Below are 13,517 nucleotides of genomic sequence, written 5' to 3'. Positions count from 1 at the left end.
GTCAAACTTCAATGAAATTATGACGTATAAATAACACTTGCACTGCGTGGGCTATCAAATCCGCTGCAGACTTTTCTTGGTCCGACTCTACCTGTACCTGCAATAATATGTTACACAACGGAGGCCGCAATAATATCTGACACGATCTTATTTGTTGAGCCATAAGAGCGTGTCACATATTTTTGCGGTCTTAGTTGTGTAACATATAATGGCAGGTGACTGTACAAGTCTTTGATGAGATCACGTCACTGATTGCACTAGGTACTTCACCAATATTATTCACTATTAACAGATTATCAGCCGATAATAATCAGTTTCCCGTTTGATAAGATTATAACAGTGAATAAATCAGTACAAGACGGACAGCGATGAACAAATGGCTTCTTTATTCGTGTTTGTTCCTTTGTTTGTGTGTTTTGGTGTAGTGTATAGTCAGATATTGTGTGAGGATGGATATTGTAGGGTGAGTACCATATGTCTGGTATGTAGTATACAGGAGCAATTACCGTAAAATGGGGTGAGTAGGGACAAAACTGACATTCAAGCCTCGAGAAAACTTTATTTTTATATGTGGCAATCTTTTATACATAAGGGGTCATCCATTAATTACGTCACACGAATTTCTAGGGTTTTTGACCCCCCCCCCCCCCCTTGTCACATTTGGTCACATTTGGCAAACCCCTCCCCCCTAGTGTGACGTCACATTTTTTCTACGAAATAGCCAAATCGAATTAAGTAAGTACCTAAGTATTATTAATATTTTATCAAAATATTTTTGACGATATAAATATTAGTAATTTTATAACCCAAAAATGCTTAGGAAAGAAAATTAAAAGAATAAAAACGATTATCGTTTTAAAAACTTGTTATTTAAATGTACAGCGAATAAAATAATTAAAAAAAAAATTTCGGTTACTGAGAAGTTAAAGTGACGTCACAAAGTTTGTGTCTCCCCCCTCCCCCATGTCACAATATGTCACATTTTCTTGACCCCCTCCCTCCCCCTAAACGTGTGACGTAATTAATGGATGACCCCTAATAAATGTTCCGGTCGTTTGAATTTTAGTTTTTTTAAGATTTTGTGTAGTTCCATTTCATAACTTTGACGATAAACAGGAAATCCCACCTCACCTCGTATTTGGGGTGAGTTGGGTTTTCATACAAAGGTGATTTTGGAAGATTGTTGGATCGATTTTTTTTTATATGAGTATTACTATAACTCCATTTTAAATTGGAATACTTAGGTACATTATTTTTGTAGCAGTAGCCTTAAAATCCCATCTCACCCCCCTTTCATTCCTTCTCTCCCCATTCATAACCAAATTCTCCCCGCGAACCCTACTCACCCCATTTTACGGTACCATATGTCTGCACGGCAATGCCCCAGCCAAGTTAAGCAAAATTAAAGGTGCATCCACACTGCATTTAACTTTTGTGGAGCAACTGTGTCACATTACCTAATGTTACCGTGTTGCTCTAACACACTGCATAAAAGTTAAATCTCTAAAGGTACCTCTTGTTCTCGAAGACATTCTACTTAGTACTTTGTACAACATGGGGCGTAAGTTGAATATTGCAAACGAGAGTAATTTATAGACTCGAGTTTGCAATATTATTACGCCCCGAGTTACACACAATGTTTTTCATCACACTTGCGATACAAACATTAAGTATAAAGACAAAAAAGTGTTAATTATGGCACTAGAAACTTCATAACTCCCTAGGGAGAACGCTTTTTCTATAACTCCCGCTAAACCTCCGTGCAATTCCACATTTACTGAGCGAGTGTGATGAAAAGGTCTTTTTCCGAACCCTGTAAGCTATGTCTGTCTGAATTTTCAGTGACGTTATATTACATGATGTTGAGTCCTATTACTAGGTATGTCAATGACTAGAACCAGCTTCAAGATAGCGTAAACCTGACTTCCTGAACTATTAAATAATGAAATTAATTTCGTATGAATCAAAAATGTCAGCAAAAGGTACGATACGATGCTTTAGAGTTTAGAAGATACAAAGAAAAAGTCGAAAAAATCACTGTTTACGACGACACTCGAACTCGCGACTCCGGGTTACTATCTGCTGCAGATAGCACTGCTTAATCGTTGACAGCGAACCACTTTTCCTTTATTTCTAAGCATAAAATGTATGACGAGGAAGGAAGATTTTTTCCCAAAGTTTTTCACTACTTACCTACACCTACCTTAAATATTTAACTCGCAAATGACTTTTCATTGAAAAAATATCTTGTAAGATTTTTATGATCATCTAACATATATTATGAAGACAATTATTATGATTACTTACCCTATTAGACATATACTTCTATAGGTACTTTGTGTAAGTAGTTGTGTAACTTACTTTATGTTATATATTATTTATAAATATTCTTTTAACACATTCGCTGCGTTACGGGAAGCATTTGGCCGTATTTGATTTTCCGCCGGTGCGGCAGCTATCTACGCTTGTCTTACCCCCGGTGCGGCGGTGGTTTTTCTATGTTCTCGTGTGAGTAAGAAGAAGATGACTATACTCCCGATATTCTTACTTCAAGTATATTCTATTTCAAAAGAAAAAATGTACGGGAAGTATTTTTGCGTAACGCACTAAAAGGTATTTTTATTTCTTTAGCGCGGCACGGGTACTATTTGTCCGTACTCCATCACCCCGTACCGCACTGAAAGGCGGGTACGCAACGCTCAGTTTGGTCATAGTGCTGCGCATTGTTCACGTTTCCGCATCGATACGACATTTTATTAATGCGACAATTCAAGACTACGACATCTATATTGAAAAAACCGGGCAAGTGCGAGTCGGACTCGCGCACGAAGGGTTCCGTACCATAACGCAAAAAAAAAAAAAAAAAAATGCAAAAAAAACGGTCACCCATCCAAGTACTGACCACTCCCGACGTTGCTTAACTTTGGTCAAAAATCACGTTTGTTGTATGGGAGCCCCATTTAAATCTTTATTTTATTCTGTTTTTAGTATTTGTTGTTATAGCGGCAACAGAAATACATCATCTGTGAAAATTTCAACTGTCTAGCTATCACGGTTCGTGAGATACAGCCTGGTGACAGACGGACGGACGGACGGACGGACGGACAGCGAAGTCTTAGTAATAGGGTCCCGTTTTACCCTTTGGGTACGGAACCCTAATTACCTACTCTAAAAGTCCGACACCTTTTTATAATTATATGAGGATGAATAATATTTAGTTTGAACACAGTACAGACACCATAACGATAATAAATATTTTATTTTAGTATTTATTTATTTATACTTTATTGCACAAAAGAAATAACTTAGTGTACAAAAGGCGAACTTAATGCCATGAGGCATTCTCTACCAGTCAACCTTAGAATATTTTGTCGATTATAAAAGTCGTTATCGATTCCTTAGTATCCCATCACTAGTGTTATATACGGCCTGTGCGGCAAGGGAAGTATATTCCCGTAAAATTAAGGGTTTTGAAAAATGCCTATATCTTTTAGAATTTTATACAGATCCGCGGGCGACGGCAGCTGTATATACACGAGGATATAGTCTATTTATTGATCAGAATGACTTTTAGTTCAAATTGATAACATTCCAGGTCTATAGGGACCTTTAAAGTCAGGATATGGTACGGGAAAATGTAGGTCGTGCAGCAAATTTGGCTTCCTCAATACGGGAAGTATATGACTCGTAACGCACTGGCAGCAAGTTTGGGTTTTGCGCTGCCGCACCGAATGTGTTAAAATATATCCGGCGGGGTAGGTCACAACCGAGATCGAAGTAGGCAACTTTCCTCATACGTCACTTTCTGAGGACGTCACTTTCGATGTATCTTACAGACGTACGGGTTCGACGTAGGCTGCACGGCCGCCGCGCAGCACTGCAGCATCAACAACGCGACACATTCGGGCATCTGGCTGCTGTCGCCGACCACATGCAACTGCTGCGATTATTGCCTGCCTTTTATAGGTAACAATCTCTCTTAAAGGATCACGCTAGACCGGGCCGTGCCCGGGCCGAGGCGTCCGACATGTCGTTTTCTATATGCCTGATCGGTGATCACGTGGTGCTTTCCATAGAAAACGAAGCGCCGGAAGCTCCGGCCCGGTCTAGCGTGAGTCATCCTTAATTGGGGTAGCTCCGAAAGCGGGGTGATTTTGAAAATGGCATATCTTAGAGGCTCTTTCTTCTGTAGCAACAGTAGGAATTGGTTAACTGGTTACCAGTTCGCCGGACGATATCAGCCTGTCAGTTGTTCGGAGCTGCTTGGCTTGGCCATAGGGTTCGTAGCCAACATATGCCAATCGCGCTCCGTAGCGAACGAAACGCAACTGTCACTGTCGCACTAGTATAAAAGAGTGATATTAGAGAGACCCTAAGCGTTTCCTTATCGTAGCGCAAGCGATTAAATTGTCGCCTTGGCTATTATTAGGCATAGGCACCCAGGTCTAAGAAAGAATATTTAATGATTTCAGTGGAAGGTGATCATTGCAGTTTGGGCGGGCCGGGGACAGGAACCACGGTTGGTAGATGCGGCGATGGGCTCACCTGCGTCGCAGAGCAGGATGGCAATTTTTGTAGAAGAAGTAGGTACCTACCGTGCAACTTTCGACCATGTTGCCCAACTACATAAGTATACGCACTTTAGGCCGTCAAAAGCCGCGAACGCAAGTGTGGAGTCGATTTTCGCAGACAGCGAAATCGACTCCACACTCGCGTTCGCGGCTTCGCCCGCGATTCACGCGCATAGTCTGGAGGGGGCTAAAGATATATGTTGTGGCTTATTGGTCTATTGGCATTAATGAATAGGTCTGCAGGCCTGTTATGGATGGCTTTATCCACGTCATAAAATATCCGTCACTTTTTAACAGAGCGCGATTGACGGATACCTTTTTATCACGCTGTCACGTAGACAAGAACGACCATCATATCCGTACTGATATGCACATAGAAAATCAGACAGAACTATAAGAAATTAGGTACCTGGATTACTAGCCAGATTTCTGCAACCACAGAATTGTATACGCAAATTGACAGACGTTGTTAATGTTAATCACGGCGATAACCATAAAGGCCTGTGCACAGCGGCTTGCGTGTGCGTGACGTGCACGTGCGCGTGTGCTAAAATGTTGGAGCCGCACACGCACACGTCACGCAAGGGGTGTGCCGTCTCTCATAAAGATCTGTATACTACAACGCCGCACGCGCACGTGTACGTCACGCACACGCAGCCGGTGTGCACAGGCCTTTACATATCGCGCGGTCATGCAGGTGTTAATCAATGCGCGACGCACCGATAAGTAAGAGCGAGAAAGAGATATCGTTTTCTCGCTCTTACTTATGGGTGCGTCGCACAATGACCTTGGTGCGGTGCGATAGTGTGTTACGGCCTTTATGATTGAAGCGCAAGGGCTCATAAATATCTAACAACTTCCTTCTCGTCAAGATTACAAGTTCAAATTTGTTTTTTTTTTCAGTGGAATCCGATTGTCACACAGCGCAGGACGAGTATGATGCACGCTATGAATCAGGGCAGATCGGGTCTCTAGAACAACGACCGGCTTGCGACGGCAAGGGACGATATCAGCATTTCCACTGTGTGCCTACACAGACGTAAGTACAAGGCACATCAATAGGCGATGGATATTATCGCTACTTTGACTAGATGTGTTATCTTCGTAGTTCCTTTTTTTTTGTTTTATGCTTTGGATGTACATACAAGTAAATTTCCACTAACCTGTATAAATGACAATGTGGTTCAGTGAAGGGGACGGACTGAAAATCAGCGCTGCGCAGGCAATTTCTAATGAAATGACTGACGCGGCGTATGCTGAGCCCGTTCCTTTTGCCGCACAAATTCTTTGGTAAATCTTTTATATTATGTAACCAGTGTGCTTTTTGTGTTGCAATAAATGGTTCCTTATTCTTATGTCTTTCCCATCACGGAACAATGGTGTTCCGGACCTTTGGGAGGCATGCGCGGAGCCGAAGCCAACACGTAGAGGCCCTTTTGACACTTTAATGAAATGTAAGGGGTACACCGAGCGGATGCTGCCCTTGCCCGTGTCATGGGACGCACGCAGAGGCAGCACCCGCCAGGGTGTAAGGGCTATTGAGAGTTGATGGAATCTAAAATGAACTAGGTTATTGGGTGAAAGCGATGGACTAAGTACTGAGCTATGGGGTAAAAAAACCGGACGCCTGCCTAATAAAACGGTATGCAATTTTATTTCCGGCAGACGGTGACTCGCCCTCACAAGATGGGCCCCCACAAAAAGCGACATCTAGGATGGCTCAAGGGCAACACCGGTGTGAGCGGCTCAGGGGTGTCGAGAGGTGTGCGCCGCTTTCTACCCAGTGGCTGTTAACAGCCACTGTGCCAACTCGCGTCTTATGCATATTTCACTTCCACCCCTGGAGCTTATAGCTCTAACGACTCCACTCTGGCCGGCCGGCTAAGGCAAGCCAGAGGCAGAGAATCCTGTCCCACCCACCCTCCTTGCGGGTAACAGAACTCCCCAGGAGCACTCGGGTACGTGAGGTCGCTAATCCCCAACAGCTCGCCACAAGCTGCCCTGCGTTGACTGATTGCACTGGTAAAACCAGCGGGCGATGGGGTCGTCACATCCCTACGCCATCCTTATTCTTATTCTTATTCTTATTCTTATATTAATTTGTGGTAGCGGCCGATCGTAAAATCCGCAAGATCATGAAATTCCTACAGGCATATTATGAAACGCCACCATTTACCATAAATCTGGGCAGAGTGGGTCATGGAGCAGCAACCAGTTTGCAACGACCAGGATGCGTTTGCAAGAGTCCACTGTGTGCCTATGTAGACTTGAGTAGGATAAGACCTTGCAGGTTATAGTACTTATAGACATCAATCCTAAGAAGAAGATAATGATAAGAAGTGCTAATAAATAATCATTCCTGTGCTTAGCACAACTTAGTTGTCAAGCGGACCCCAGGCTCTCAGAAGCCGTGGCAAAGAGCCGGGACAAAGCGAGGAGTTGAGTACAAAGCAACAGCCTAATAGATGCTTACCTACCTAGGTTACAGAGTAACATGACTTCCTCATCATTGGGTATTAGCCCTAGAATTATCTAGGGCTCATTTCAACGGCGCCCCAACTCGCATGCGATTTTAGTTACATTGCGGACCATTGAGGTTACATCAATTCAGTAGACCGATGAAATAACGCAATGTAATGAAAATCGCATGCGAGTTCTCGCACCGTCTACATGAACCCTAATCATCATTGGGTTGAGATCATTAGCTCATGTATAGCAATGTACAAATTGCAGAACATTCCCAAAAAGCGGAAACGTTCTCGAGAATGTTCTCAGAACATTCTGCAACATGGAAATTTATTGTTCCGCCATCTTAGATTTTTTCCAAAAAAACTTTTTTTGTCATAGGAATCTAGAGGCCTCTATCTCCCGCCATGCCAAATCTCAGCGCGCTCGGACTAACTTGAAAAAATTAAAAAAAAAAGTCGGCCATTTTGATTTTTTTTAATGCAGTTTGTTTTGTCTCGGGGCCAAGGGCCCAACGTTTTCTGTTCTCTTTCACGGCGCAGCAACTAGTATCATTTCTCGCTCCTCGCTCTTTTAAAAATGCCGTTTGTCAAAAAAGGACAACCATACTGTTGACAAGGTGAACTTCAAATCAAGTGTTGCCTTTCTTGATGCGCCCAGGCTGTGTATGTGTGCGTAAAAGCGTATATGTGTGCTCTTTTAGGGATGTGAAAAGTCGATTTTAATCATGTTATATATCGATAAACGCTACACAGCGGAACGAAATAGCGATTAATTGAAGCTTCAATATCTTCGTTAAACATAAACATAATTGAAATGCTAATGGATAATGAATATATTATAATATAATAATATAATTCAATTATTGCGGAACACCTATTTTAGGAGGTATTTATGTATTTTAATTAAATATCTGAACTTTCCCTTGGTTCCCTGCTGGGGCGTGACTATAAAATTGTGATCTGATAACCACAATAAAGAATAAAAGCGTTTTTGGTCATTTTAGATATCGTTAAGCCTTCGAAGTAAAATTAAAATTGCAAGAAATGTCGATAGTTTATCGATATGACTTTATCGACATGGCTACAGCAAGGTGGGCCTCATTGTTAATCGTACACTAAACAAAAGTGGCAACAGTGACAGCTCGCTGAGACACCGTCTCTATATATTATAAGTCTATGCTCGGGGCCCTCTATGACATTTGGTCGAGCACCTATCACGCACCGTTTAAAAGTTGCCATACAAAATAGAAGTGGCCAGTTTTCCCGCAATAGTAGCATTTTTCCAAAAAAATTTTTCTCATAGGTATCTAGGGGACCCCGAAATTCCGTGACCAAAATTTCTGCGTGCTAGGACAAACTTGAAAGAAAAAAAAAAGTCGGCCATATTGAAAAAAACATGGCCGCGTCAAAAACTGCCAGGGTCTCTCTATGACATTTGGTCGAGCACCCCCCACCTAGGTCTGACCGTTTGGCCGGGCCGTCATACATTTTTCTGACCGGAAGCGGTAGACCAAAAGTCAGAATTTTCTGGGGGTAAGGATACTACACCTAAACTATCGTGAATATTCATGGTATAAACTACGATAAATAAATAAATTCTCGTTCTCGAGAACATTCTCAGAAGTTACCGAGAAATTCTCATGTGGAAAGTTTCGCAACTTTGGAAAGTTCTCGTGCGTGCATTGCTACTCATGTATGATCCTTTGCTGGAATCCCTCTCGCTAGGGGTGACCCTACGTCGTTTCGAGTGCACCGTCAATGAGTGCCGAAATCAACCGAAAGGGCCAGTTTTGAGAGTCGAACGCCTGTCATATTTATCTTCAATAATACCTACAGTCTCTATTATTAGCAGAGTACATCGAAAATTAAATTGTATGTACGTTTATGTTTTCCAGGTGCTTCTGCCAATCGGACGAAGGAGAGCGACTGTTTGGAGAAGTTCTTCATCAGGGAGCAGTGACGGAACGGAATATGCACTGTGGTTGGTATGCCTTGTTCTCAAAACATTTCCCGTGTCTCCCTTCTCAGTTCTCAAAACGATCTTACTAGGTTGTTCGAATCGAGCTTTGAAAGAGACATACTAGACACGATCTCATCTAGTTATCTAGTTCGTTTATAGATCTTGTGATTATCTCGTTTTCCGAATACGGCGGCTAGTCAAGTTGCCAGTCGTTTACGCCCCGTAGCGAACGATACGCTAAATGTCTCTGTCGCAGTAATATGGATGAGTGATAGAGACAGATTACCATTTCGCAACGGAGCGAATGTTTGGTATCTTAAATTGGCTACGCACACAGGGTTTATCAACAAATTCTGGATTATAAATTGTAGCCTTGGCAATAGAGAGAAATGAATTAAGCATACTACGTAAGGTTAATAAGGGACTAGTAAAGTTTCCAAATTATTTGCTATCTTGTTCCACCGCATAGTTATTAGGTACGTCATTTAGATTATCTAAGAGCGCCATCTGCAATGCTTTTTACCGGCCTTCCCCAAAGCAACTTATGACAGTGTTGCCGGTTAATATTTGTAAAATTGTAACTTGCAGTTGTTGTTTTATAAAAAAGGAAGAGACTACGAAGGGCGAAGCAAGAATATTTACTATTTATTTGTTAGCCTCTGTTGGGACCCACTGCTGGGCAAATACCTCCGTCTCCTTCTCCCACGCGTCACGTTCTATGGCAATATTAAGGCGTATCCAGACTAGTAAATTTTTCGCCAATCTGATTAAATTGCCCGTTCGAATCAGGACGTGCGGACGCAAACGCCAATTTGGCTCGCCGATAATGACTGATATAACCGATAAAATGAGGTGCGGACGCAAGAATACCAATTTAAGACGCCAGTATTTTTGATCAGGGGCATTTTTTCAATTTAGAGGGCTCTAATATCACCATAAATCTAAAATTGGTTATTAAATTGGAGATTGACGCCAATTTCATTTCTGATCACATCGGTCGATTTGATCATCCCGTCTGGATAGGTACCGCTTTAGGCCAATCTTTCTGAAAGACGTCAAGTTCGTGCCGTCATCTCCTTCGAGGTCTGCCGAATAATTCGAAAGCAAGAAGCCGAATAATTTCTGTTATTTTCAGGTTGCTCCCGTCTTCACGACCAAATCAAGAAATCCATCTCTCCCGGGGTCAAATTACCCGTAATCGGTCTCCGCTGCACGTCGGACGGGAACTTCAACCCTGTGCAATGTTTAAATAACGACTGTTATTGCGTGGACGAGATCACTGGAGCTATAAAGGGGGATGAGAAGGTCAATTTGGAGACTGAGCCGATTTCGGAGTTGTCCTGCTGTAAGTATGTGTTTATAGGGACCTGCCATCTTGTGGCCTGAATCGGAAACATAATTATGTGCACATGTACATTGCCAAAGCAAGTGCTACCATCTACTGTTCTCGTCGGTATGTGCCCTTGTGCATAGTAGGTTCTGCCATCTTGTGGGCTACTTCGGAAACATAAACGACACATTTACGCCTAGCGCCAAAAATCTGACGGCTCCTATGCTGCCCCTTATGGTTCATGCACGGGGCCTTTTGATAGTCTGAGGTAGGTAGAGTTAGACCAAGAAAAGTTTGCAGCGATTTTGATAGCCCACGCAGTGCAAGTGTTATTTACACGTCATCATTTCATAGAAGTTTGACGTTTAAAATAACACTTGCACTGCGTGGGCTATTAAAAGCTTTTCTTGGTCTAACTCTAGGCACAGAGTGTTGGTCAAGATTAGGTCATAAGCTCACAGGGGACCATTATTATAGCTATTAAAGGACAATCTAAGGTCAAACACCTGACTAGAGTGGAATAATTGGACGGGCCTAAATCACTCAACGTTCTTTATGCGCAGAGTAGAATGGCTGGTGCAAAAAGCTCCGGAAACTTGGCAAAAGTCGACTCCAAATTATAACATGGGTGTTTACGGGTGTCCAGGAATTAAGGACATTTAAACCATTCGATAGCTAATATGCGGAGAGCGAAACGAAAAAGCCAGCATTCAGATCAAGCATTCACTGACAACAAAAAAAACAAATGTAAAAACAATATAATGACAAATAGACAAAAGGTATAAAAAAAATTTGCCATATTTTGTAATCAATATTGTTCCTCATTTTCTTACAGACGACGAGTCTCTCGACCTCTTCCCCTCCAACACCGGCACTCCCCCCTACAACTATACCTCCCCATGTCTCGAGGAAATGGAAGAGAGGATAGCGTTCCTGGAGGAGAGCGAGCGGGACGGATTCAACGTCGACTTCTTCAGCAGTATACCGGAGTGCTTGCCTGATGCCACGTATGGAAGGGTCGTGAGGACGTTTAACGGATCGTAAGTAAGGGTGGTATTCCATCTGTCCAATATTTGATGAAATTTGTATTTGTGTCTCACATTTTGCTTAATGAGAGAGTGAGACGCATCAGGTAATGCACATTGGACCACGATATTGGACAGGTGGAATACCAACCTATAGTCTGTATCTTTAGGTATTTAAATAAAAGTAAACATAATCTACCCTCAAATAACTCTTTAAGCCTCAAATAATATAGGTTAAAGTCAGGTCGTTTATTGACTGATCCGGGCGGTTTTGTATTTGGTTGGTTAACCAATAAATGTTATATCGACCCGAAAATTTACAAATTCTTTCTTTACTTTTATTTAAATACTTCTACGACCTGGCTTTGACCTACATTATTTGATCATGTAATGTTTTTATCTACCCTCAACTGGCTTAAGGAGCCATTTGAGGGTAGATTTTGTTTACTTTTATTTAAATACCTAAAGATACAGAGTATAGGGAGTGTACGGATTAATATTATATTATTAATTTGCCGCCTTTTTGACGGAAGTGGTTGGTCTTTCAACGATTACATTTTCTGTTGGTTGGCAGTACCTACTGATTAGCGTTTTGTTATTGCAGTAAAGTTTGCGTGGATGAGCGTGGGCAGCCAATAGAGGGCTACGAAGCGATGCCCGGCACAACGGAGTATGAGGAAATGAATTGCAGTAAGTTCTAGGACTGATGTGCCGTCGGAATGTATTAAAAATGCGAAATTTCTACATGTAATCATTTTCTGAAACTTCATATTTTTGCATGGAGTTCGAAATTTTCCATAACCAAAATGAAACTTTCCTTTATTGCCTCTGAGATCTTCCTGAAATTTTAGGGATATTTTGCACTATATGTAAGTTCAAGGCCTATTTCCAGATATTTATACGTGTTATCAGCCGGTTTCCGGTTCCGGTGTGTCAACGGGACATCCAACCAAAATATATGTCAAATAATTGCGTCGTTTAACTTCAAACTCGGGTAAATCCATTCGACCCTCTCAGCAAATATTTACCCTATTAGCTTTTGTTAATACCATAATCGCATAATCTGACAGATGGATTTACCCGAGTTAGAAGATAAGCGACTCAATTTGTCACTTCAAAGTCAATTTTGCGTGAAATAAAAAAAAAAACGTTTTTTTTTTCCAGACTGTGCCCTAACAACCCTACTAATGGCTTCTGTGAGCGAGAAGCCAGTATGCTGCAGCAACGGCAACTTCCGGCATATACAGTGTCGCCGCGGCGCCTGCCGCTGCGTGGACGGCGACGGGCGGCAGGTCGGCGTGGAGTCTACCGATGTGGCCGAGTTGTCGTGCTACGGGGGACAGGAGGGATGGAAAACATGCTAATAAATGTTTACTGTATATTTAAATTTGTTTTTTTTGAAGTGAAAACTTCTTTAGCGGCGCTGTGCACTTTTTGAGGTGGGGAAAAAATGTTAAACTCGAGACAGCGTAAGGCGTAACCCTCTCTTTCTACCGCGCGGCGAAAATGTATGCCTGAGCCTGCTGTTTCGTTAAGGCGGCGCAGGGCGCTTGCGTGACGTCACTTGTGACGGACAATGTCATTGTGTTTTCTATTTTGATTTAAATACCATCTAGTGAGTTTCCCACAAACTGGTATTAATATAACTGTAGTAGGTACTCACAGTCATGTGCTTAGGGGTTTCAAGTAATGCGACGAAATAACGCTAGATGGCGTTAACCTCAATTATGCATAGTGCTGCAGACATTTTGCACTAGATGGCGCTGTTATTAATGTTTTGAGTTACAATGTCGTTGAGTTTTCACTTCTGCCGGCACTCCCGGAGTGCAACCCGTTGTTTTTTTTTAATTTTCTCATACGACACATAAAATTGGCTAGGTGCAAAAGAATTGTTGATTTAATATGGTGAAATGCGTATAAACGCGACCATTACTTTGTTTAACTTTGTTTCTGTCAAGCCATTGCCGTCAGTAGAAAAGAGTAGCAAATAAAAAAAATTTAGCGCGTATCGTCCCACATAAAATTTGGATTTCACTCCTTTTTCTACTGACAAACTTGTTCAACCGGCTATATTTTGAATTTCACGCTGATAAACGGTTGGCTAATCTGTACATAATATATTGTATCTGTGCGCAGTTGCGTTTTGTAACTGCTATGTAAAGA

At 42.0% G+C, this 13,517-nt stretch overlaps 1 protein-coding gene across 1 annotated transcript; it reads left to right on the top strand.

The window, feature by feature from the left end:
* Positions 1-348: 348 nt before the first annotated feature.
* Positions 349-12,735, top strand: LOC134802761 (uncharacterized). Its single transcript, XM_063775456.1, has 9 exons — positions 349-463; positions 3,837-3,966; positions 4,473-4,583; positions 5,475-5,610; positions 8,935-9,020; positions 10,135-10,344; positions 11,165-11,369; positions 11,959-12,044; positions 12,519-12,735. The coding sequence occupies exons 1-9, from the start codon at positions 377-379 to the stop codon at positions 12,716-12,718; spliced, it is 1,251 nt and encodes a 416-aa protein (XP_063631526.1). The 5' UTR covers positions 349-376; the 3' UTR covers positions 12,719-12,735.
* The last annotated feature ends 782 nt before the right edge of the window (positions 12,736-13,517 follow it).

This window comes from Cydia splendana, chromosome 25, assembly GCF_910591565.1.
Source record: "Cydia splendana chromosome 25, ilCydSple1.2, whole genome shotgun sequence".
NCBI lineage: Eukaryota > Metazoa > Arthropoda > Insecta > Lepidoptera > Tortricidae > Cydia > Cydia splendana.
The sequence above is the reverse complement of the archived record's forward strand: the minus strand, read 5'-3'. Positions and strand labels throughout refer to the sequence as shown.